This window comes from Erpetoichthys calabaricus, chromosome 4 (genome assembly GCF_900747795.2).
Source record: "Erpetoichthys calabaricus chromosome 4, fErpCal1.3, whole genome shotgun sequence".
Taxonomy (NCBI): Eukaryota; Metazoa; Chordata; class Cladistia; order Polypteriformes; family Polypteridae; genus Erpetoichthys; species Erpetoichthys calabaricus.
Genome location: NC_041397.2, coordinates 134,656,430 through 134,681,396, shown reverse-complemented (window position 1 = coordinate 134,681,396; position 24,967 = coordinate 134,656,430). Strand labels below are relative to the sequence as shown.

The window sequence follows — 24,967 nt, the reverse complement described above, 5'->3', positions numbered from 1 at the left end:
TGCTGGCTTTGTTTGCTTCTCCTGCCTTACTTCTCTGTCACCTTTATGGTATATCACTGCTGCATACTTCAATAGTCATATTCTTTGTAGTTCAATTTTTTTTTAAATTTTCAGTGCAGAGTTTACTTTCATTTATTTTTTCAGTATGCACATGCTCCTCTTGTTTTCTGATATACTAGTTGTGCTACCCATCTGAGACAAATTCAAATCTAAATAATCAGTGCAGACCTCAGTGTTAACGTTTGCAGCCCACCATGAAATGCATATGACTTTTTTATATGCCATTTGGTATGGGATTCGTAAAAGCAGTGTTAATATTTGTGATGTGTGATCTGTTGAAATGACAAATGCAATTCATTTTATTACTACGAATGCTTCTGATGTGTCATCTTTTGGAAATATAGAGACATAACAACTGGACAGACACACACACTCATCCTTTCGTTAAGGTGGATTCTTATTGTTCTCATATTTTTTAACACACAGGCCTCTGCTAATTTTTTGTATGTAATATTTCTTTTTTACGTGTTTTACTTGGCTTTTTTGAACAAAAGTGTCTGTTTGAAAGTTGTCACAGGGTTACACCAAAACTAATAGCTAATTCAGTGCTATTTTATATCACCACCTAATGATTAGTGAAATTGTTTCAAAAAATATCAGTGAACACCTTTTAAAAGTAAGTCAAGAATTACAGACATATGTTTAAACCACAAAGAAATCTGCAATATTTCTTACAAAAGAAATGCTCATTGATGGGTTACTTAGGAACTTAAACATGGCAAGTTGCCATAGGTCAACTAATTAAATAACAAGATTAAATAACAGCAGGAACTGGCTTTGGATTACAGAATCAGTTTGGACTACTGGATTGACCTTCACTTTAGGCCCAGGTTTGCGGACTGCCCCTCTAAGACCAGTGAGTAGATCACCATCTGTAAAAGTCATTTGCACCTTACTCCAGTGTGATGCACAGCTGCATAGAAGTGCCTTTGTTATTCGTCGTGACAAGCTTTTTTTAGCTTTAGTAAAGTACATTTCAATATTTTTGTGCTGACAGATTAATAACCATTTGCACATTCCATGAAGCTAAAGAATGAAGGTTTTAAAATGACTCATTATGGTATTCTTAATATTAAGCCAAAAGTCACCCAACTGAGAGATCTCAAGTGGAGCTTACTTTCACTGATCTGCTTCTTTTTGCCTTCTGAAAACAATTTGTCCACTTGAGATTTTGCAGATTTCAAATCAAAAGCAAGACAAGAAAAGCATGGTACTAACACATGGAAAAACAAGTGAAAAATAATAATGAACGCATGATAAAATCCTGTAATGTTCACACATGCTAAGATACTGTAAACAACAACAGTTTATCCTTTGTGCAACATGCAGCTTATTGACTACCTGGGTCTGAACCCCAGTGCTGCCTAACTGGTTGCACTAAAAAAAAACAAAATCTCTATTTTGGGTGGCTTGAATCTTTGTTTTCTGCAGAGGCAGTGACATTATTGCACTGTAACAAACTTGCATACTGTGTACTGTAACGTGCAGTAACTACATCTTTATACCAAATCATTTGACACTCAGCCATTTTGGAGAACTTTGTGGCTTCAACCTCAAATTAGAATGTAGTATCATAAATTAACAGAAACTGGTACAAATACTATTTCTTTAAAAACTGACTCATTGTTAACTGAAAAGCCATTATTGTAACTTGTATTAGCATCCAGCATTGCTATGAAAGGAAAAGTTGTCTAGAATCTGATATGTGCCTTAAGAATTTCACAAGACAGAAAATTAATTTCCTGCCACTGACAATAGCTTGCTTTACCTTCAGAGTGTACAAATATGTAACTGAGATCAAGTTCACATTGACTCACCTTGCACCTTCAATTGACTTGCAGGGCCTTTGTTCTCATAGCATTCTCCACACAAACCCAACAAAAATGTGTCCTAAGCAGCTACGACAAAGAAGAACTTCTTACATATTATTACACACAGAGGTGGTGTATGATCACTGATACACAATAGGTTTGCATATCAAACATTTGTAAATCATGCTGTGAAATATAGTGACTACAATGAATGTCAAAAATGATTAGGGAAAATTTAGAGTCCTTCACCTATCTGTGTCTATCCACATGGTTAACCAAAAAGGAACTGCACATGCAACAACCAAATCAAAAATAGTTTCTGTTACATTCAAATTGGTGTTCCTTGGTTTACACTTCAGGAATCCTGAAAGGCATGCACATAAAAGGATGACAGACACAATGACCAAACACTCCGCAAATTCACCTCCATTGTGACATACTGTAATTTAGAAATGGGGCTTTGAGAGGTGCAAGGCTTATCGTTATCTGCAACAACATGGCAGCTGTAAACATTGCTTGTGAAAGCTATTAGCAAAATATCCTAGATAAGCTTGTGTGCTGTAGATAATGAATAAGGCCTTGGGACAAAATATCTGCCTGCTATTGGCATCAAGCACACAGGCACATAAAGCACTAAATGTCTGTGGGGACTAAGACACTGACCACAAGATCAAAGTGACACAAGGTAATTGTGTAATGAGGGTCTGAAAAAGCAGATTCTAGTGTTGAGATTTTTTTTCATTAATGAAATTATTTATTGTACCAAGTAGAAGTTGGTGCTCCATATCTTTATCTAGGCAAACTAAAGATTGCAAGGACTTTACAACTCTTTTGTATTCAGTCAAGGGCTGCATCAGTATGCACTTTGAATATTTTAAATAGTAAAAGTTATTACCATGCTGAAGAAATTAAAAAGAAAGTTAGAAGAATAATTTTATGACTTTATAGGTCTATACAGCTTAAATTTTGTATCTGAAAAAATAGAAAATAACACAACAGATACAAATTTTCAGGTATAACCTTTTTTGTATAGTTTTTAGCAATTCCCTGTACCTATTTTCCTGCATTGAATTCCTAAGATGGCAGCACTGCCCTGGCTTGTAGGCTTTTTAAAACTCTTATTCATGATTGTGCTATTCATCTATAAAGTACGAAAAAATGAATCCGGACCTCACCATTTTCCAAAACAGAGAAGGCCTTACATTCAAAAGTGCAAAATTATATGATTTTACTTTTCCTGTTCACCTTCTACCTTGATGTTTTCAGAAATAAGTATTAATAAAATTTTAGAAAAAAAAAACATGCTTTTTGCGTGTTTTGATCATTCAACCAGAAAACAAACATGTGGAATATGCAAGACGAGTAACATAAGAATTTTGTTCTTTTTTCCGTGAACATTTTTATATTGTTTGCCATTGGACAGAATGGGCCATCATTATGGTCCATTTAATCATAAACTGTTTTCTCTCTTTTTCCATGAAAGAATGAGATTAACATTATATCTCAGCCATCACTACAATATACATGTTAAATGACATGTAAAATATTAGTTTATAGTTAAATAGTGCTGGTTTCAGTAAATTTTGCATTTTCAGCTTTTATATGTATGGTGAAATTAAAAAAAAAAAAAGTACAGTCACAAGGCAATACCTATAACAGCTTTACAAATGATATTTTCTATAATCAGCACACCCTTCCTATAATTCCATTCCTCTGTAGTTTTACAAACATTCTGATAGGTGCCAGCATTTTTTTACAGTATACTGTATGTCTAAATGGCTACAACATTAATACCTTTATTCATTCACCATAATACCTATTTATTCTAAACAGGAGAACAACAAGTCAGACTCTATCAGCAACAACTGAAACTATGAGAAGACAACAATTCAAGGAGTGGCTGGTCCTTCACAAATCAATCAGTCATCTGATCCTTAATTTAAAATTGTGAAGAGTGATAAAGTATAGTTTATCTAATACTACAAAAAGCAAATAAAATTATGTATGGTGCCTTAACAGGAACAGTCAGTAACATGAACACCCCAGAACATCAAGGAGTGAAGTGTAACAAACAGAAAGAGAAAACAATCATTACTACTATGAAAAATATAGCAAAGTTAGACTGTAAAACAGTATTTTAGTCTCTGTGGATGGAGGCCATTTCAGAAGGTGCCGGCCCTAAAGTTGTATGAGTACATGAACAGAGGATCTGTTTGCAAGATGGTGTGTGGGGGGTCTTTCATTAGGGTCTGCCTAATTTTTTCTGTTTTTGTTTCATAAAAGCCACCCTTTAATTTTATTGTCATTTTAATTAGGTGTATGAGTTCTTTTCTAGGGTCTTCAATGTGGAATTTGTTAAAACGTTTAGCTGACTGTGTGCATAGATGGGGGTCCTTTGTTAGCATTACACAGTAGTTTTGTTGATTATCTCTGTCTTTTCAGCATTGCAAGAGAGAACACAGAATTTTTTTACCACTGTTAAGAGTCAATTACACCAAAAATTATGAAAAGTCAAAGGAGACACAAGACCAAATGGTCCCTTTTAGATTTCTGTCATATCTAATGATAATGAAATAGTAACAATTCCTCTAAGGTTCCTTGCACTGGTCTGTCTGGTAGTCACACATCAAGGAGGCACAGAGGCAGAGCTGCTGCATCAATAACAATGAGACTGGAGTTCAAGTCCTGGGTGCTCCCAGTATGGAATTTGCATGTTCTCTCTGTGTTCGTGTGAATTTCCTCTAACACTCCAAAGACATGCAGGTTAGTTGGATTTGTAATGGTAAACTGGCCCACGTGTGTGTGTGTGTGTGTGTGTATGTTCACCCTGCAACTGGCTCACACTGTTTCCAGGGGTTATTGCTGTCTTGGGCCTGCTGTTTGCTGGGATAGGCTCCAGCTGCCCTGTGGCCTTGCTCTATACATGAGGTTGAGGAAAATTAGGAAAATCAATGGTTAAGAATATATGTACAGTATCTGTGTATCCTTGTATACAGAAAGAGAGTGAGAGGGACGATCCTTTGATACTGGATCCGGGGGAGCAGCCATGGAATGCACACTACATCCCCTAGAACATTTGGTGGCAGCCCCCCTGGTTGCATCAGGACCAATACCTTGGAACACAGGAACTCATCCCTGTTGGACTCTGTGGCCACCGCCAAGGGGAGCTGCAAGGCTTCCTGAGCCCGAGTAGGCGGCAACACAGCCACACCCGGAAGTGCAGCCTAATTTAGGTTACAGTAATCCCTCGCTATATTGCGCTTCACTCTATCGTGGATTTTATATGTAAGCATATCCACCTATCCATTATCCAACCCGCTATATCCTAACTACAGGGTCACAGGGGTCTGCTGGAGCCAATCCCAGCCAACACAGGGCACAAGGTAGGAACAAACCCCAGGCAGGGCACCAGCCTACCACAGATGTAAGCATATCTATAATAATAAAAGGCAAAGCCCTCACTGACTGACTGACTGACTCACTGACTCACTCATCACTAATTCTCCAACTTCCCGTGTAGGTGGAAGGCTGAAATTTGGCAGGCTCATTCCTTACAGCTTACTTAGAAAAGTTAGGCAGGTTTCATTTCAAAATTCAAAGCGTAATGGTCATAACTGGAACATATTTTTTGTCCATACACTGTAATGGAGGAGGCGGAGTCACGTATTGCGTCATCACGCCTCCTACCTAATCACGTGAACTAAAAACAAGGAAGAGATTTACAGCACGAGTCACACGCGGGAACGAAGGTAAATGACGTTAATTTTTGACTGTCTTTTAATACTGTGTAAGCATACATATTAACACATGTGCAATTAAACGTGTGCATTTACGGGGTGATTTCTCAGGCTTAAAAGCTCACCTTTTATCAAACGCGGGAACAAAGGTAACTGACGTTGTTCACTGTCTTTTAATACTGTGTAAACCATACATATTAACACATGTGCAATTAAACGTGTGCATTTACGGGATGATTTCTCAGGCTTAAAAGCTCGCCTTTTACTAAAAAGGTAAATGCAAAACTATTTTCAATCAGTTTATTGAAATGCTCCCGTTAAGGATTGCAATAACATATTCGCGAGATAAAAGAACGAAGTAGGGGGAAATGGAGGAAAAGCCGCGAACAGCTAAGAGCAAAAAATTAATTAAACAATTGAGAACGGAGCGAGTTAAGCATACAAGCATGTTCATAAGGGAAAGAAAGCACGGTGTAAAACGTAAGTTTAAATTAAGTTTATAGAAACGCTCCCGCTGCGGATTGCAATAACATATTCGCGAGATAAAAGTTTAATGAGAAGACACGAGGTATAAACGAACCACACGCCGTGGCGCAACGTTAGGGGCAACAGTTTCAACCATTCTATGATCTGCTTCTCGCAACTGAAAGACGGCACATGGCGGATGTTAGCCGACTTGCTGACCGCAACGTTAGGGGCTTCAACTATGGCGCTCACGCCACATCTCAGTGCCAACACTTTGCAGACTGTACTTAAAAGACACGCCCTCCTCACTGGACAGTTAAAAACACCAATCAAACTAACGATGACATCAAGTATTACCCAATCAAAACTAGGAAAGGAGGCATCTTCATAAAATGCGTGTGGGATGATTTGCATGAGACGCTGCTTTAAAAAAAAAATGATAAAAAAAATACGGGATAAATCCCGTCCAGTATTGATTCAAAACGGGACGCGCAATTTCATTCTCAAACGCGGCACGATTCCGTATTTTAAAGGACGGGTGGCAACCCTACAGTGCCAGGTAACCACCCATACAATCACATTGTGATTCAGACTAGGAATGCAATGAATGTAATTACCCCGATCTACATACAAGGCGAAAGTCTTGCAACATTCAAAGATGATGGTTTGGGATAATTAGTACTTAATAAGTACACCATGGAACATAAAAGAGCTTATGAAGCCTTGAACCGAAAAAAGCAAGATCTCAGAGATCGTAAAAAAAAAAAACGAGGTAATGTCGTTTTACTCGCTGTAGATTTTAGTCAAACATTACCAGTTATTCCACGAGGTAGACCAGCAGATGAACTCAACGCGTGTTTAAAATCCATGCTTCTCCCACGGTCGGTTATATGTCGCGTGTTCTCAGGTAGGTACACCAAAAAATGTATACATTTAAGCATGTAATGGGCAAACAAAAAATTAGGTATACCCGAAGGCACTGCAGTAGTACTCAATGTAACTGTACTTCTTAAATGTTAATGTTTTACTGTTTAATAATTTATACGCTTCTTATATATTGTTCAAATTCTTTTATCAAAATACCAGTGACAGCGCAATGCACGATAACATGGAGTGAATACACCATACGCATCTGCCCACGGCCGCCCTGGTGTGCGCAGATAGGAGTTGATTCTAAAATAAAATAAACATAAAAAGAGTAATACAATCATCACCCATAAAGCGGATAGCAGACGTGACGTATTATATGTGTACCAGATTTCAAGTCAATAGGTGAAACGGTTTCCAAGCTACAGGTGATTTTAAATCCTGGACAGACCAACTAAAAGCCACGGTAGCAAATTATAGAAGAAGATTTTACTGTTTAATAATTTATATTTATATGAAATGTGCTTCTTATATATTACTTCATATTCTCATATGATAATGATGTTAATGTTGTTTATATTGATTTCTATGTTATTGTAAGTGCATCTATGTGTGTATATGTATGTATGTATGTGTATATATATTTATATATATATATACATATATATATATATATATAAAAAATATATATATAAAAAATATATGTGTATATGTATATATAATATATCTGTATATGTGTGTATATGTGTGTATATATGTGTATATGTATATATATATGACAGCAACACTCATAACAATGACAACACAATTACATTGACAATCATGTTACGTTATTTTTAAAATGTTTCCTTTACTTTTTCATAACCTCTTTAACACACTACTTCTTCGCTGCGAAGCGCGGGTATTTTGCTAGTCTAAATATATAATACGAATTTTTCACTGGTTCGCGGATTTCTGCAGACAATGGGTATTTTTATTTCTGGTACATGCTTCCTCAGCTGGTTTACCCAGTTGATTTCATATAAGGGAAGCTATTGGCGGATGACTGAGAAGCTACCCAATCAGAGCATGTGGTTAAGTTCCTGGGTGCTGATTGGCTCAGTGACGGAGTGCCGAATTCGATTCTGCTTTGCGTTAACCAGAAAATCTCGTCTCGTTCATTCAGCATCAACGTGTTTCGCTTTGTAAAGAGTTAACTTTTGTGCTCTTTTGTGTTTATCTTTGTGCATAGTCAAGCCCTTTGTTTTGGCTCCAAAATGATTTGCTCTTGCTACTGCTTCAGGGGCCGTGCCCAAACGCCAACGGAAGATGCTAACGATTGCCAAAAAGGTAAAAGTTTTGGATATGTTGAAGGAAGGGAACAGCTACGCCGCTGTAGGATGCCATTATGGCATCAATTAGTCCACAGTTGTTTTTATTTAAAAAGGAGGAAAAGCATATAAGATCTACGGCCGCAGTGTCCTGTAACCAGGGCGCGAAACAAGTTGTAAGTGGACGTAATAAGGTGGTAGTCCAGACGGAATCTGCTTTAGGGATTTGGATTGAAGACTACCGGAAGAAGAACAATGGCGGTGCTACACAGTCACCTGAAGAGGCTCCTTTAGAAGAGCTGTAACACTCTCCTTTGTTGTGCAGTAAAGTTAAACTCATCATTATCAGACAAGTCGTTGTGTCATTGTTGGTGAGTAACCATAATTAATTTTTTACGTACAGTACTTAGTACATGTACGTACGTTTAGTGTCACTGTACACACATTTTACTGTATACAATTTTTCTTGCATTGTACGTATTTATTGCTGGTGGCCTGTCTATCGTAATGGCTGTAACATATGTGATATCAGAGACGCTCGATATCTTTAAAATAAAGTTTAGGTTTTACTGTATATAAACAGTGTGTTTACATACATAATTTCAACGAATCTTACCTGATATCTAAGAGAATACAAAGGGTTTATGCTGTATAACTGTAGGGAAATGTTTATGAGTATGGGAGAGTTTATAAGGGCTTAAAATATATAATAATAACCATATAAACATATGGTTTTTACTTTGTGGATTTTCACCTTTCGCGGGGGGTTCTGTAAGGCAAACCCCCGCGATCGAGGAAGGATCACTGTAATTGCCACCTGGAGCACTTCCGGGTGAACTATAAAGAGAGCCTGTGGCCACTACTCAGCACGCCAAAGTCTGGAGGAGGAGAACGAAGCTGCCTGGGAGGAGTAGTGGAGGAAGAAGAGTGTGGTTTGGGGTGATTTACTTTGTGTGTTATTTTGGGACTGTGTTGGGCCTGTGGGACATGGGGAAGACATGCCCCACGGCTGAAGAGAAATAAAAAAACCTTTTTCATTTATATCTACACATGCCTCCGTTGTCAGTCTGTGTCGGGTTGACGCCTATATAGCGCCTTTGCCACTATATATATATATATATATACATACAGTATATATATCTATATATATCTATATCTATATATATCTATATATATATATATATATATATATATATATATATATATATATATATATATATATATCTATATATATATATGTATATATATATATATATATATATATATATACCCATTCATCATTTTACTTATTTATTCATTCATTTTCCTAATTCATTATAGTGTTGTGGAGAGCTGGAGCTTGTTCTGTCTGCCTCAACTATTAAAAAACAACCCTGTATACCGTAAACCAGTTCGCCATAGAGCACACTCATGCATCCATACTCGGACTTGTTCACACTGCACCAATTTAGATTCAAATGTTAACCAAACCTGGAAATGCTTGGAATGTGAAGAAAATTTAAAGTACAGACAAGATGAATGTGAAATTTCTACAGAACTACTGTACAACAAAGTTTGAATTCATTGTCTTGAAGCTGAAGTAGATCTGCCTACTGTACCCCTCCCATTAATTTACATATGCTACATACAGTATAATGTACTATATGTATTTTTTTTTATTGTTTATCATGTTCCTTGATTTTTTAGCATAATTTGGAAAGGTTATACCGTTCTCATTATTATGTTTTGTAAAAGTCCTAACTCATGGTGAGCCCTATCACAAAAGCTGGACAGATTGATTGAAAAGGTAAAGTACCCTTTGTTCACACCCCAACTCTTTCTTTTTTGCTGTTTAGTCTCACTTGTCTGTTTTCTTTGGCTTTAGAGGAGAAGGTTCCCTAGTCCTGGTTATCCCCACCTCATGATATGCTGCCCAGATGTTTACTGAAGTTGAGTTTACATCTCAGGAAAAGAGCAATCAAGGGTCATTTTGGACTCAAGTTAAAACAGACAGAAAACAGCAGAAAGAGAGGAAATCTAGAATGTCAGCACAGAGTAGGAGCCAATCGACACTGTGCAGGCCACACAGTTTTCCTGATAGTCAGATATTAATTTACCTGCAGCACTGTGGCCAGACCTTAAAAGAAAAAAGAAAGCAATAAAATAAGCTATTATTTTTAAGTGAATGGAAAAAATAGATTAAATAATGCATGCGTCAAGTTTGTGATTAATGAAAAATATTTCTGCTCTAAATAAGAGAGGAGAACGTTCTTTCAATATAGATTTTGCATATACTCTGTCTTTAATGAAAGGGTTTTTCTATGTTTAGCTCATTTTTCAGAGAAGCAATGCTCAACAGTGACAGTAATACATACTGGGATGATTATACAGAACTTAACTGTTTCATCAACTGCAATTTATAGAAGTCCATTGTGAAGAGAATAAACTAATGTTAAAAAAAATACTTCAAACAACCAAGGAACTCTGTTGAAAAGAAAAACTATAGCCATGATGGTGGAAGATTTAGAACATGGGTGGTATTATCAGAGACATGGCTCAGTTTACATAGTAAAACACAAAGGTTTTGCTCTGTGCTAAATTATAAAATAATGATTATGCAATACAACTTCATTTTGAAAGGTTTAGGGTGGTGTGAAGACATATACACACCTTACTGAAGTTTGACTAACTGTGGTGCTTGATATTTGAGCAGAAAATTGTTTAAAATTGAACAAATGTAAAAACCTATTAGTGCAACCACAGACTAACCTAATAAAAAAAACTATATATATATATACACTGTAACAAATTTTAAAGTAACACAAAGTAAGACCCACCCATCCATCTATCCATGTACTCAACCTGCTTATTGTGAATAGGGTTGCAGGAACAGTGGAGCTTATCCTAGCAAGCATCGGGCACAAGGCAGGAACAACCTCTGGACTGTGGCACCAGCCCATTGCTGGGTTACAACACTCCCAATACACACAAATCAGGGCCAGTTTATCATCGCCAGTACACTTAACCTTGATCTCTTCAGACTGTGGGAGGAAACCAGAACACTCGGAGGAATCCTACATGGACATGGGGAAAAAATAAAAACTCTGTGCTGGGAGTACCTGGTCTCCTTGTTGCAAGGCCACTGTGCCACCATGCCACCCCAATGTAAAATCTATGTATTTAAATATGACAGCAAAAATGTATAAAATCATAAATAAATTGATGTATAAATAAGAAAATATAAATATTAACAATCAAAACTAATATTATTTCACAGCATAATGCTCCTTGATTCCCGTACACAGGTTCCTGTGTTGTCTTTTTTCTTAATTCTGTCAGAAGAAATATTTTGGTGGATTTTATAAATAATTGTTTTTTAAAGAATGATTTTGGTTGCATTTTTTGAATGAACAATTAACGCAGACTATCTTAAATCAATGTTTAGGCATACATATTTCTCTTGTCTGGGTTCTCTTGTTTTCTTTTGACATAAAAGATGTGACCATTAGATTAAAAGGTGAACCACAACTGGCCTAGTACGAATGAATGTGGGCGTACACTGAGATGGATTGGTGCACTGTTTAGGTTAGGCTCATGTTGTATGCCAAAAATGCTGTCACAATAAGCTGTGGTCCCCTGTGACAATGAATTGGATGAAATACATTTAGTAAACAGGTGCATGATGGACAGTTGAAAGAAACTAAGAGTACTATGTATTGTATTCGTATTTGTAACATTAAGCATGAATATACCACTCACATTCTCATAATGCATAGAGAGAAAAGCCAAGCAAAATGACACGTTTTATTGGCTAACTAAAAAGATTACAATATGCAAGCTTTCGAGGCAACTCAGGCCCCTTCTTCAGGCAAGATGTAATCAACCTAGTACACCCTAGTACTACATAATGCATAGGAAAAATAAAAAGTTCATGTTACCCGTTGAATGCATACAGTATGATATATGCCATAAAAGAGTGTAACAATGTTTTATGATGATTCATCACAATAACATGCTGCAGTTCCCACCAATCCTGATATGGATTAAGAGGAGAGAGAGGAAAGGTTATGCAGGTTTGAAAATGTATAAATATCTAAATTAAAGAGATTATAAATAAGAAGGCTAAAGTGTATACTGGTGGGGATTTCTAATTTAATTACATTTATTTTTAGTTTTTATTCTCAAAGCAGCAATTCCACAACGGTTAAAAGATGACAAAATAAAATTTTCTGAATCAAGGATGATATTCAAGTGTTCCTATACTGTGTACATAAAATGCATCTTTTCAAAATGTACCCTCAATTGTAAAAGAATACAATGCTTACTTTCCAGCAATGTAATAATTGAATTTGAGTAGCATATTAGCAATGAATTAACCAAAAGTAAAGAAAAAGAGAGGGGATGACATTCTTGCACGATTCATAGACATTACCTTTTGATGTGCTCATTAATCCTTAATACCAGGAGTAACAGCGGTATGATTACACTGAGGGTTTAAATTATGGCCACCTAATCAGTGAAAACCCCATAAGCCTAAGCTATGAGTCCTAATCATTTTTTTTTTTTTACATCACTGCTTGTAAAGATGCTTGTGGCTGCAGTGCTTCCACCTTGTCTGCTTAAATGATATGAAGCCATCATTCTATATGTTACTCTCAATTTGCATGGACCAGAAGAACATGGAGCAAAGGTATGGAATGGACAATGTCTGTTATATGTGCTGACAATTGCTGAAATGTAACATGTCAATAGCAACTAACACTCCTGCTTTTTTGATCATCTTCCCTTGAATTTGGTTGTAAGTCCAATTAAAAACCTAAAAAAAACAAACACTAAAGGCTTTCCAGGTGGTATTCATAGGAGGTCCATCTTTTGTAACTTGAATCCTTCTCTCATTTCCTTATCATTGATTGGCGGACTGAAAAAAAAAATCAATTAAAAACAACACATGCTAATGGTAAAGTGCGACATAGAGAGCCTTTCCAGGTTCTCTAAGCTTTGACAGTGATTGAAAAAGTGGTAATGTCAGCCAAGCTGATAACTATGGCTCATTTCCAACTGGGATTGTTTCAGGACAGAATCTCAAAGCAGCACTCTGATTTTTTTTCCCGTTTGTTTTGTAGTTTTCCCTAAAGTAGAACAGTAAAATGTTGAATTACAATAGCTGTGAAAAATGATCCATATAAACTCTGTGGAAATCACTCCCAATTTTAAATACTTTAAACCTATTCCCACATGTTTTTTTCCAATATAGGGTTATGGGAAATCAGCGCCTTAATTCAGCCTAGCTAGCATGACAGTTAGGAACATATTTAAGGATCTGTAGAGAACGAATATTTAGAATTTGTATCTGTAGAGAAAGATTTAGAATTTAAATGTGTACCTGTAGAAGCACAAAACGAGAGGAGGTATTGCTGGCAAGCACATCAATGTTTCACATGGAGCGTATGTTAAAGTAAAAGGCATGACGATGACAAGATCTGAAATAATGAGATTTTTTTTTTGCGATCTAATTTTTAACAAAATAAAAAAGTAGCACGTAAGATAAGGGTCCTACAATAATAAAATAACCCAGATCTATCCCACTTCGAAACAACATTAAAAAGGAGACAACCATAGAAAAAGAAAGTAAATAGTATAAAGGAGATAAGAGAACCAGCACACACGTCCAGAAACAATAGTTATTGCATGTGCTAAGTTGAAAGATGCTCTGAACTGAAAAAAAAAATAACATTATTATAACGGGCAGAATTCAGCAGAGCTGCCATTGGCCTACTTCTGGTGACAAGGGGGACAAAGCTTTATAAATAAGTGACTCAAAGTAGACTAATGGCTAATGCACAAACATATAGCACAAGCAGAAAGTGCTTCACTCCCATAAAGCAATAGCTGCCAGACAAAGGACATTTCATAACAGACATGGTATAATTTAACTACCAGTTTCTGAACAGCATAATTTAAGGTGTACCACCACCAGACATTACCTTTTGGTACTCAACAGTCAGCTTCCATTTAACTTCTGATTTTTGACCTTTACCAGTGCAGGTAATAATGCAAAACAATACATACACTATTGTATATCAGATATGCTCATCAAACTGGTTGCCTTTGGTGAGAAAAATAGTCTACAAACCCAGTCAAAGAATATCAGTGTTGTACAAAGAAGTAAAATAAGACCTGGGAATAGTCATAATACAGGGTACCACAACTTGATATACACATTATATCCATAAGGTCACACACTGATATTGATACAAATTTTGTTTATAATGCCCATTATACTTCTGTAATATAGTAGAGAACAGTGATAATGTGTGATGACACAGCAGACTCAATTTTTCCTAGAGCAACATTCATTTTACAGAATTAACAGACCTCGTATGGCACAACATAACTATAGAGTTTGACTTCCCTAGTTCAAAAGGAATGGATGTAGATAATGTGTACAATTGTTGGAAAAAAGGTACAATTCCAAGAAAGTGTACCATGTGCCACATTCATAGATCCTAATTATTTGAGCTGGATTAAAGACAAGATTGTTAAAATCTGTTAATAATATATTATAATTAATAAAACGAATACAAATAATGAGTTTAAATATTATTCATGATGTTCAGATCCTGGTCCTGTTACTAATAATCTTAAATGGACATTAAGAAGAAGAAGACATTGCATTTATATAGCACCTTTCAATACACTCAAAGACCTTTCGATAGATAACCACCAATGTGCAGCATTCACCTAGCTGCTGTGACACCAATGATTATTGAACCAGTATGCTCACCACACAAAAGTTGTTAAGTCGTAAGAGGGTGAGAGAGATAGCTAGACAATTAGGGATGGTTAGCAGGACAGAATACCTAGGCCACAATGGGCAATTTAGCCGGGCCATCAGAAAACTCCCTACTCTACAAATGATGCCCAGAAATCGTTTATGGCTCTGAGGCTAAGGAGCTGCGCTGGTATCCCGAAGGTTGCCGGTTCGAATCCCCGTCACTGCCAAAAAACGCCACTGCTCTGCTGGGCCCTTGAGCAAGGCCCTTAACCTGTAATTGCTCCAGGGGCGCTGTACAATGGCTGACCCTGCGCTCTGACCCCAAGGGGTATGCGAAAACTACCAAATTCCTAATACAAAAAATTGTATAAGGCGAAATAAAGAACAAAAAAAAAAAAAAATATCAGGACCTTGGTTTTACATCTCATCCATTGGACAGCATCATTTTTGCAGCACAGTGTCCCTGTTAGTGCACTGGGGCATTGGGAACCCACACAGACCACAGGATAAGAACCTCCTGCTGGCCTCAGCAGCACCTCTTAAAGCAGCAACTCAAGCTTTTCCTAGATAGTGGCATTTAGAATTTAACTTGTTATTTTGTTTTTAGTTAACTGATCAATGCTTTTTAATAGAGAGTTTAACACAGCAATGTTACTAAAAGGTTTATAAAGCAATTTATATTACTATGCTGATAAACCACTATGCATGTTTGGGATCTTTAAAGGAGCTTTGGCAGGAAAACAATCTATTTACCATTAACCGTTGTTTCCTTCTCCACACCTCTTTGCATTTCCTGTAACATCCTACTGCAGTCTCATCACTCAACCTCAGCAGCCAGTCTGATATAAAGAAGGCTCTGGTAGCCACTGCTAACCATTAAAACCTGCTTAGGATAGGTAAATGCTCCTTATCTGACACTACTAGATAGTAGTAGATAGTACTGATACTCAGCTAGTGTGCATGATACTAGCCTATTTTGCTCCAAACTTTTAATATATGAGATTAGTCTTCAGATTGGATGGGTTAAGTATGGGTTAGGTGTTAAGCTTTGAGGCCTGTTTGTGTTTGGCACACAGGTGAATTTCTGTTATGAAAGTACAAGCTCTATTATCTAAGATGATCTGGTGTCCCATCACGTCTTGAACCAAAGGCTGATGGGATAGGCACTACCTCCCTGTGCCCCTGTAATAGATGTAGGGTTAGCAAATGGATGAGTGGCATCTTGGAATAGAAAAAAATGCCTATAAATGTCAGAATATTTATTCTGAGTATGTTCTTATTTTGATTACTATTTTATGATTTACATGTATATGAAACCTCTGTGCTTTACAAAAAAACTGTTTATCACATGTTGAAAGCAGGAGTATTCAGTCACTTTTTCATTTTATTTTACAATTTTAATATTGGTAAAGGAAGTCGCAGTTCCAGAGTTACTGGAACCAGTCAAACTTCTGGACCCATTACTCTCTGCATTGTGTTTGCCCATTTTCCCCATGTCTATGTACATTTTTTCAGTGACTCTGGTTTTGACCTACATCTTACAGTGCATCTGGAAAATATTCACAGCGCATCACTTTTTCCACATTTTGTTATGTTACAGCCTTATTCCAAAATGGTTTAAATTCATTTTTCAGAATTCTACACACAACACCCCATAATGACAATGTGATAGAAGTTTACTTGAGGTTTTTGCAAATTTATTAAAAATAAAAAAATTGAGAAAGCACATGTACATAAGTATTCACAGCCTTTGCCATGAAGCTCAAAATTGAGCTCAGATGCATCCTGTGTCCCCTGATCATCCTTGAGATGTTTCTGCAGCTTAATTGGAGTCCACCTGTGGTAAATTCAGTTGATTGGACATGATTTGGAAAGGCACACATCTGTCTATATAAGGTCCCACAGTTGACAGTTCATGTCAGAGCACAAACCAAGCATGAAGTCAAAGGAATTGTCTGTAGACCTCCGAGACAGGATTGTCTCGAGGCACAAATCTGGGGAAGGTTACAGAAAAAATTCTGCTGCCAAAGGTGCATCGACAAAGTATTGAGCAAAGGCTGTGAATACTTATGTACATGTGATTTCTCAGGTTTTTTATTTTTAATAAATTTGCAAAAACCTCAAGTAAACTTTTTTCATTTTGTCATTATGAGGTGTTGTGTGTAGAATTCTGAGAAAAAAAATGAATTTAATCCATTTTGGAATAAGGCTGTAACATAACAAAATGTGGAAAAAGTGATGCGCTGTGAATACTTTCCGGATGCACTGTATATGTGAGAGAGTGTAGTGTTTGGTCTGCACTTGACTGACATTTTATGCTGGCTTAGTTTCTGACTTGCTGTTAATGTTTCTTGGATAGGCCTTCCTGAAATAGAAAAACAGGAAAAATCCATCCATTACCTCCGTCATCTAGTTCAGTTATAGGGTTAACATGGCATCAATGAAACCTAAGCAGCATGGATGGGGGCTGAATTTGGGTTTTTTGCTTTCCTTTTTTTAACTTTCTAATATTTTTTCTTTTCATTTTTATTTTTCTAGTTTTAGCTTTTTCTTGTGTTCTTGTGCTCACCATGATGTGATTTGTTATTTTAAAGTTTGACTTGATTGTATGCAGTGTTACGTTCTTCAAATAAAAAAAAGAAACCTAAGCAGCACTGGATACAAACTAGGACAGTGCAAATAAATTACATCATTTGGCAGAGCATTCAGTTTATAATAAAGTTTGTCCATATTTTAAATCTGCTTTTTCCACTCGTGTAGATATATGAAAAGCCATTGAGAGCAATGGTCGCACAGGAGGATTGAGCTCCTTAGGATATACCAACTCATATATTACAACTCTTGTTTACTACACCAAATTAAAAGTGACAATGAAATTAGGGGCTACATTAAGAAATATATGTAGCTTTCACTTTCATTACTCGATCACCTTATTAGTGGCTCCATTTCTTTTTGAAAGATTTAACTAATCAACTTCTTAGAGGAAACATGTTTTTTGCCCTGTTAGCTTAGGTGATTTGAAACTTGGCTATTCTTTTAAGAGTTCAGCATATTGCTAGTGTTGCTGAATTAGTTCAAATATATGTCAGTCAATCCATTTAAAGCAAGCCACCACTGAAGAATTTGTCTCTTAAATATAATATAACTAGGGGGCTCAGCCCCCTGCTCACTTCGCATGTCCACCCCCGGGTTTGGTTTACCGGATATTCAATTTAAAGAGAGAGTTATTTTCATGGGAATTGTTACATATGCATTATTTTCACTTTAACTTTAAAACTTTTGTAAAAACAATACTGTACTTGTCCTTTATTTCCGGCCCCGGGCATGGTTAAATCTCTTTCTTGCAGGATGTATAACTCTGCTCACGTTGTGAAGGGGGGTGCTCAATACACGCTAAGGAGAAGCGGCTGGATCATCTGCTGCCTTTCTGCTGCTGCTGCTGGCAAGCTGCGTATTCTGCTTGTTGCGCTGTGCGTCGATCATTTAAAAGCCTGTACAGCAGCTGTCCTTTTGCCACTTAGCGTCTCTGCTGCTCACGTTGTGTGTGTGTGTGCTGGGGGGGGGGGGGGGGGGGTGGATTTGTTGAACGCATACTAAGGAGTAGCAGTCGGATCATCTGCTGGCTTTCTGCTGCTGGCGAGCTGAGTCTTCTGCTTGTTGTTTGTCATTGTTTTAAGAGCTGGGAGCACATGAAGCGTGTCTGCCAAAAGCATTTGAACAACTGCTAGGTTAGATGTTCGTGAACTTGTTTTAAATGTTGTCTCACTGCCTTGTCTCGCGTGACGTTAAAGTGTCTCTCGTGGGACATCAAATTGTCTTCTGAGAAGATCACGTCTCATCTCCCTAGTCTCCCTTCCAAGATTTCCAAGATTTATTTTTAGAATAGTGAGATAAACGAAATTAACAGAAAAAATGACTTTTTTGCATTTTATTACTCTATTGTATACATGGAGTGTCAAGAGATAAAACCAAAAAACATGAGGGGATCACATGAATACAAACTGCATACAGAAAGGAATCAAACCATAATCTTAATGAATAACAATGAAATATAAAATGGAAAGCACAAAAGATTAGTTGAGCATACCAAGCCATCACGCACAATAACAGTATGTGTTTTTACATTTTTTGGCCCATCACAGCGCTATTAAAAACTTTCTAGAGAGATGGAACATTGGCATTGACAGTTCTTGTACTCTCAGCAGTGAAGACTGACTGAAGACTTCTGTATAATAGCAGGACGGTCATGTTCAAGGCTTGAAAAGAGGGCAACTCTGTGCATGTCAATCATGATGTCAGCTCTCTCTCTAGTCCCAAAGGATGAAATAAGCTTATCAGGTAAAAAAAATGCATGGCCCATCACACAAGTCAGGATTATATTTATATGATTTTAGGGGAGGACCTGCTGCATTCGGAAATAGATTAATACTGTATGCACGTTATATAACAGAGCTTTATATAAATGCCCTATATGATTATGCGAAAATCTTTTCAATGTTTATTTTCAGAGAACTGTAACACATCTCCTTAAAAAGTTTTATCAAAGGAAAGTATGGTGGATATATAATGTGTACCAAACTGCAAAGGTGTAAATTTGGTATAGTTTGGACAAATAGGGCAACTGTGCTCTGTTTGAAACCCCATCAGCGAACAGGAGTCACAGCTCTGGGCTAAGGCAGCCTTGTGATTCTCACATTATGGTAATGCTCTCCGCATGGCAGCCAGGAAGAATAGAGCTTCAGCTTTGTGAAGGTGTTACTATGGTGTCAAAGACACCTTCCACACAGCATATTCATGCATCCTTAATTCCTGTCACCACCATTCTCACACAGTTCAGGCGAGACCTGATGCTGCTTCATGGGGTGGTAGTCTGTTTTTTTTTTCCTCTTTTCTTTTTTTTTTTAACTTCTCCTAAATTTTCCCATGACAGAAAACTCCTCCCAAATATCCAATCAAAAATTCAAAAGACGTTGTAAGTGACAAAAGCACAGTTAAAACTAAAGGTAAAAAATCCTTAAGATAGGGTAATTTAAGAGAGGCAGAATAAATACTTATATGCTCCAAAAAGAAAGCCAAGCCATAAGGTTTAACAGTACATTTGAACTACAGCATACAAACACCATGAATAAACAAGGCTGTCTCTTATTTTAGTATGTCAGCTCCTTTATACAGAAGATTTTATTCATTTATAGTCTGAAATAACAGTGATATTGCATTAATTACAAATGCTCCAATCTGACAGCTGCAAACTTGCACTGAAACACACTATAGCGTAATTTTAAATTAGATGCCATCAGCGAGAGAGAGAGAGAGAAAAAAAAACATTCTACCTGCACTCCTCAGAGGGACACAGCATCCAAAAGCCATGGCTTGCAGATGAATATCCTGTAGGAGGTAAAAATGAGCCAAGGAACCCTTCAGCAGAGCCCCTGCTTGCTCCACTCCTTGCCTGGCTTTCAGCAACTGTACCAGTGCCTGTGGTGAGGTTGTGTGAACCCAACTGTAACATCTGCAAGCCTTCTGACCTCCACCTCCTCCTCCGCCTACCCCCTAAAGTCCCCCCCCCCCCCCCCCCCCCATCCACTGGAAACTACAGATGGTTCAGTCCTGTTTCTACTTGCGCCTTCTCTAATCTCTTTATGGCCCAGTACTGCAGCAAGTTAGAGTACATGAGCATTAATCCCATGGAGCTTAAAATGCATCGAGCATTTAACCCTTCCGACAGCTCTGTGTAATCCAGTTCCTGCCATACAATCATTCCTTTATTCTCTCATTCATTTATTCAGTTAAATCATCTAGGGCGATACTGTTGCTTTAAGAAGTCAAATAGCTACATTTCCAAGGAACTCTAAACAACAAGGGCACTGCGTGACCCTGAGCAGGTAATTTAAACTTTAGCCATGTTGGTAAGTTGCTTTGGATAAAATCTGAAGCAAAACAAAACTAGTTTGAATCTTGTCTTGCTTTTTGTCTCTCTTCTCATAACAATAACATAACAAATTCATTCATTCATTTTCTTAACCCATTTATTCCAATATAGCATGTGGAGCCATCTTTGTGCATAAGACAGCAACAAACCCTGGATGGGACACCAGTACATCATATAGCGTACTCACTAATGTCAAGCAAATATATAAGCACCAGTTGGCCTAAAATGAAAATATTTGTTAGCTGCAGAAAACCCATGTGGACTTGGGGTGATAGTGCAAACACCACGTGGAAAGTTAAAAAATGTGTGTTTGCTGTCTCCACTCTTTCTGGTTTCCCAACCATAAGAACCCCCGCTGCTTTTTGCTGTCATTTTGGCAAGAGCGAACTGATCCTAATCCACAGCTAGAGGTGAGCCTTATAATTTGTCATTGGAAATCGGTGGGCAAGTGCAATAACTTTATTTTCTGTTTATTAAATGAAATTAAAAATCCGGTTGGTGCTCTAGTTTTCTTTAGCGACCCTGTTATTCTTGTATTTTGCCACAATGTGTATAGATAGATAGATAGATAGATAGATAGATAGATAGATAGATAGATAGATAGATAGATAGATAGATAGATAGATAGATAGATAGATAGATAGATAGATAGAGTCACACTTATGTGAGTAAGAGGCATTCAAAGGGCTCATGTGATGTTGATAGTTCCACTCTGAGTTGAGAGGGGCTGCTGGTATTGACATCTTTTCCTTTGTCATCCACAAACCAGAAGCTTAGAATGTCAAGAACCCATGAGATCACTTCTGGTCACACCCTCACACACGCCTCTTCCTGTCCTGAAGACATAAAACCCTCTGCATGCCATCATGGAGGCAGTTTGATCAATGGACTCACATATGTAAGGACACATTATTTTCAGCTTGTTGCTTAAGCTTATTATTAAATCTTCACATGTATTCAGTATTAATCTACACATATAAACAGACAAGTCTTGTCACACACAAACAGACAAGAAGTGATCAAATTGTTTTAGACCTGTACCTGAAAGGAGTATTGTACAGTGCTGACTGCCCACTGCTGATTTTATAAGTGGACACGGATTAATTCCCATGTACTAAAATGTGGGAATTACAAATTTCTTGCATTTGCAATTTTAGTGCACATTACTTGTTTCAGAACTGGTCTGCTGGAGCCAATCACAGCCAACACCGGGTGCAAGGAAGGAACCAATCCCAGGCAGGGCACCAACCCAATCAAGCATTATGTTATACTGAATTGGTAACTCTAGAGAACAATATGCCTTCAACATGTGCCAGGACTAATCTCCTTTTTATGCCAGTCAATAATAGCACAAAAGTTGACTTTATGCATAACATTTTTAAAAAAACTTTTTTGACTATATATTTTTTATTACTCCATTTAATGTGTAATTTTAACATTGCATGTTTGTGTCCAATTACATGTTTGATCCATATCGATTTTTTTATGATGGATTTGTTTAGATTCATGCCTTAAAAAAAATACATGCTTCAAAGTAAATTGTCATTACAAGTGTGCCTGAAAGCATCTTGCCAACTGTGTCAGTTTTTCTTAAAGCAAAATAAGGCCTAAGGCCATCTTAAAATCACAGTTTAAATTTGCCTGAATGTGACTTTACAACCAGGATGTCAGACCAATGACAAAGGGCTGAATAGCTATGATTTTTTTCCGCATTCTTCAATGAATGAATGTGGCTCAATAAACTTTTTTTTCAAACATGGGGTACACTGGGTTGGATGATCTACAGATAATCCTTTATCACTGATGAATTGAAGACCCTTACTTTAAGACATTTTAAATACATCTGAAGTACCAGGAAGTAGACAACGATACCGGAGACAAGACAATAGGAAGGTTCAGGCAGTTTAGTGTCATTAAATCTTGCTTTTCAACTGTTTACTCTTTTCTAGCCAATCCATTTACCAAAGAAGCTTTTGACTTAACATTAACAGTGTAAGCGCACAGCATTAGCAAGCACACTTTCAGGTGAAACACGTGGCACTGCTGACCATCACGACAAGGGTTGTGCCACAAGGTCATTCATCTTTAGTGGTGTATATTGGATCACTGACCGTTGTTATATAAAGTCTGAAGTAACCAAGTGCTTTGATTAACTCTCTGGAACTTTCTTTCTCAATTGTGGAAAAGTGTTAAAAATCAGAATTAAGTCTCACGAACCGCACAATTTTTAATTTTACAGGGAGGCCACCTTTTATTATTATTAAGCTCAATGCTGCAAAACAGAAATAAAAAGAATTTACTGTAGTAGAGACAGCTGTGTGCTGCTCTCCCTCCCTCCAGTCTTAAGTTTGAAAAAGTTAAAGGTTTTTGATTTCATTACCATTCCCGAAAATAAACCAACCAAAACAGAAAGCAGCAAGAGGATTATGCAAGAGTCTGATTGAATCCATATGAATTACAATCACTTCTAGAAGCAAACAATTTCATCAGTGTTTATGTTCAGCTGTACGTCTCGCCCTTTTTTATTACTAACAGATGGATTACTTGCTTGTGCTGCAGCAACTCTAATTATCTGCCTTAAAAACGACAGAAGGAAAACTTACATTTCTGTGTCTGTCTAAGTGTGTTATCTACAGAATAATGCCACACCAATAAACGTGAGTGAGGCATATTTTTCTGATATTTAAAGAAACATGGGGTCCAGTTGACCCCTCCAATCCCCCAACATCCCAGCACTGCCACCATCTTCATGATCCTTTACTTATATATCAGCATTGCATTGTCCTGTTGAACATTTAGCCTGATTTACAATGTGATGATTGTCTTGCTTACTTGGGCAAACCCTTTGCAGGTTTACCCATTCTGTAGCAATTATAGCTGAAACATACAGATTGATTGATATGACTACATTTAACATTGAACTCACAATTTCATGAGTTCAATTGTGAGAAATACTTTACAAGGAGATTGCAGTGCTCTTTACAAACATACGTTTCCATACTCACTTAAATGGCAGTTTGCCTTAATACATGCAAGGAGTACATCAGATAAGATTATTTGTGTTTTCTATAAATTAAACCTAAATGGGTGTTGTCATGCATGAGCATCTCGGGGGTTCCGCAGACAGGTAAGCAATACCACTCCAGGGCGAGAGGAGGCGCTTTTGCTAGCAGTATCCTGTCATTTCCTCAGAGAAGACACCCAGTTAGGGCACTCCCACCCAGCATTGACATACAGAGCAAGCCCCTTCCAGGCAGGTCTGCTATTAAAAAGTGACGACACAGAACAGTGGCATCTTTATGCCAACCAGAACCACCAAGAGCCAGAAACACTTACCAGAGACAGCAGAGCATGAGAAAAGCCAGAATGACTGACCTTACGTCAGTGCCTTTTAAGTTGTGCATTTAAGCCCTTGTTTTCTTTGTCTTTTTTGGTTTGATTAAATGGGGTTACCGGGAGGGGCGGGGGGTGGTACCCCAAAACTTCTCCCAACTTCCAACTACTACTTTGCTGCAGGGCACAAGCTGTCTTTTAATAAATTCTTGTTTATCAAGGCGTTGACAAATGGTAATGTGTTGCACTTTAGTGGAATATTCTCAGATGCAAGTAAGAATTTGTAATCTGATTCTGTGATAACATTACTACTATTGCTTGGTGTGGATTACACCACAAACAAATTGTAGGGCATGAACCTTCGACCATGTGTGTTCAGCCCGAGATTGTTGTTGCATATAATGCATGAAGTATTCATTTCTCAAGTTTATTCATTTTTCTAACCCGCCTATCTAGTTTAGAGATGCTTGAAGGCCGCTGCCAATCATGTAGCATCAATGGTAGTGTAAGGCCGGAGTTATGCTTCACGCGACGCGACGCGTGCTGCAGCGGACGCTCCTGCTATGCAAGCGTTGAAGTGTTTATACTTGTGCGCGTACTTTACATAAATCTGGAGGAATCCGCCAGGTGGCAGTGTGAGATATTATCACGGTGAGAACATGTTTGGCTTCTCTGTGTTGTGAATTGCCTAGAACACCCAT

The 24,967-nt window shown here is 37.4% G+C and overlaps 1 protein-coding gene across 3 annotated transcripts in view; it reads right to left on the bottom strand.

Annotated features, from left to right (window-relative positions):
- nhsb (Nance-Horan syndrome b (congenital cataracts and dental anomalies)) overlaps positions 1 to 24,967 on the bottom strand; it is a 395,407-nt gene that overhangs the window by 111,117 nt on the left and 259,323 nt on the right. Inside the window, exon 1 of one of the 3 annotated variants that reach the window (XM_051927099.1) lies at positions 20,335 to 20,495. The exons of the other annotated variants lie outside the window; for them this stretch is intronic. Coding sequence (XP_051783059.1) covers positions 20,335 to 20,371 — 37 coding nt within the window. The 5' untranslated portion in view covers positions 20,372 to 20,495. Of the gene's footprint in view, positions 1 to 20,334; positions 20,496 to 24,967 lie in introns of those variants that run through there. 3 annotated transcript variants of the gene reach the window in all.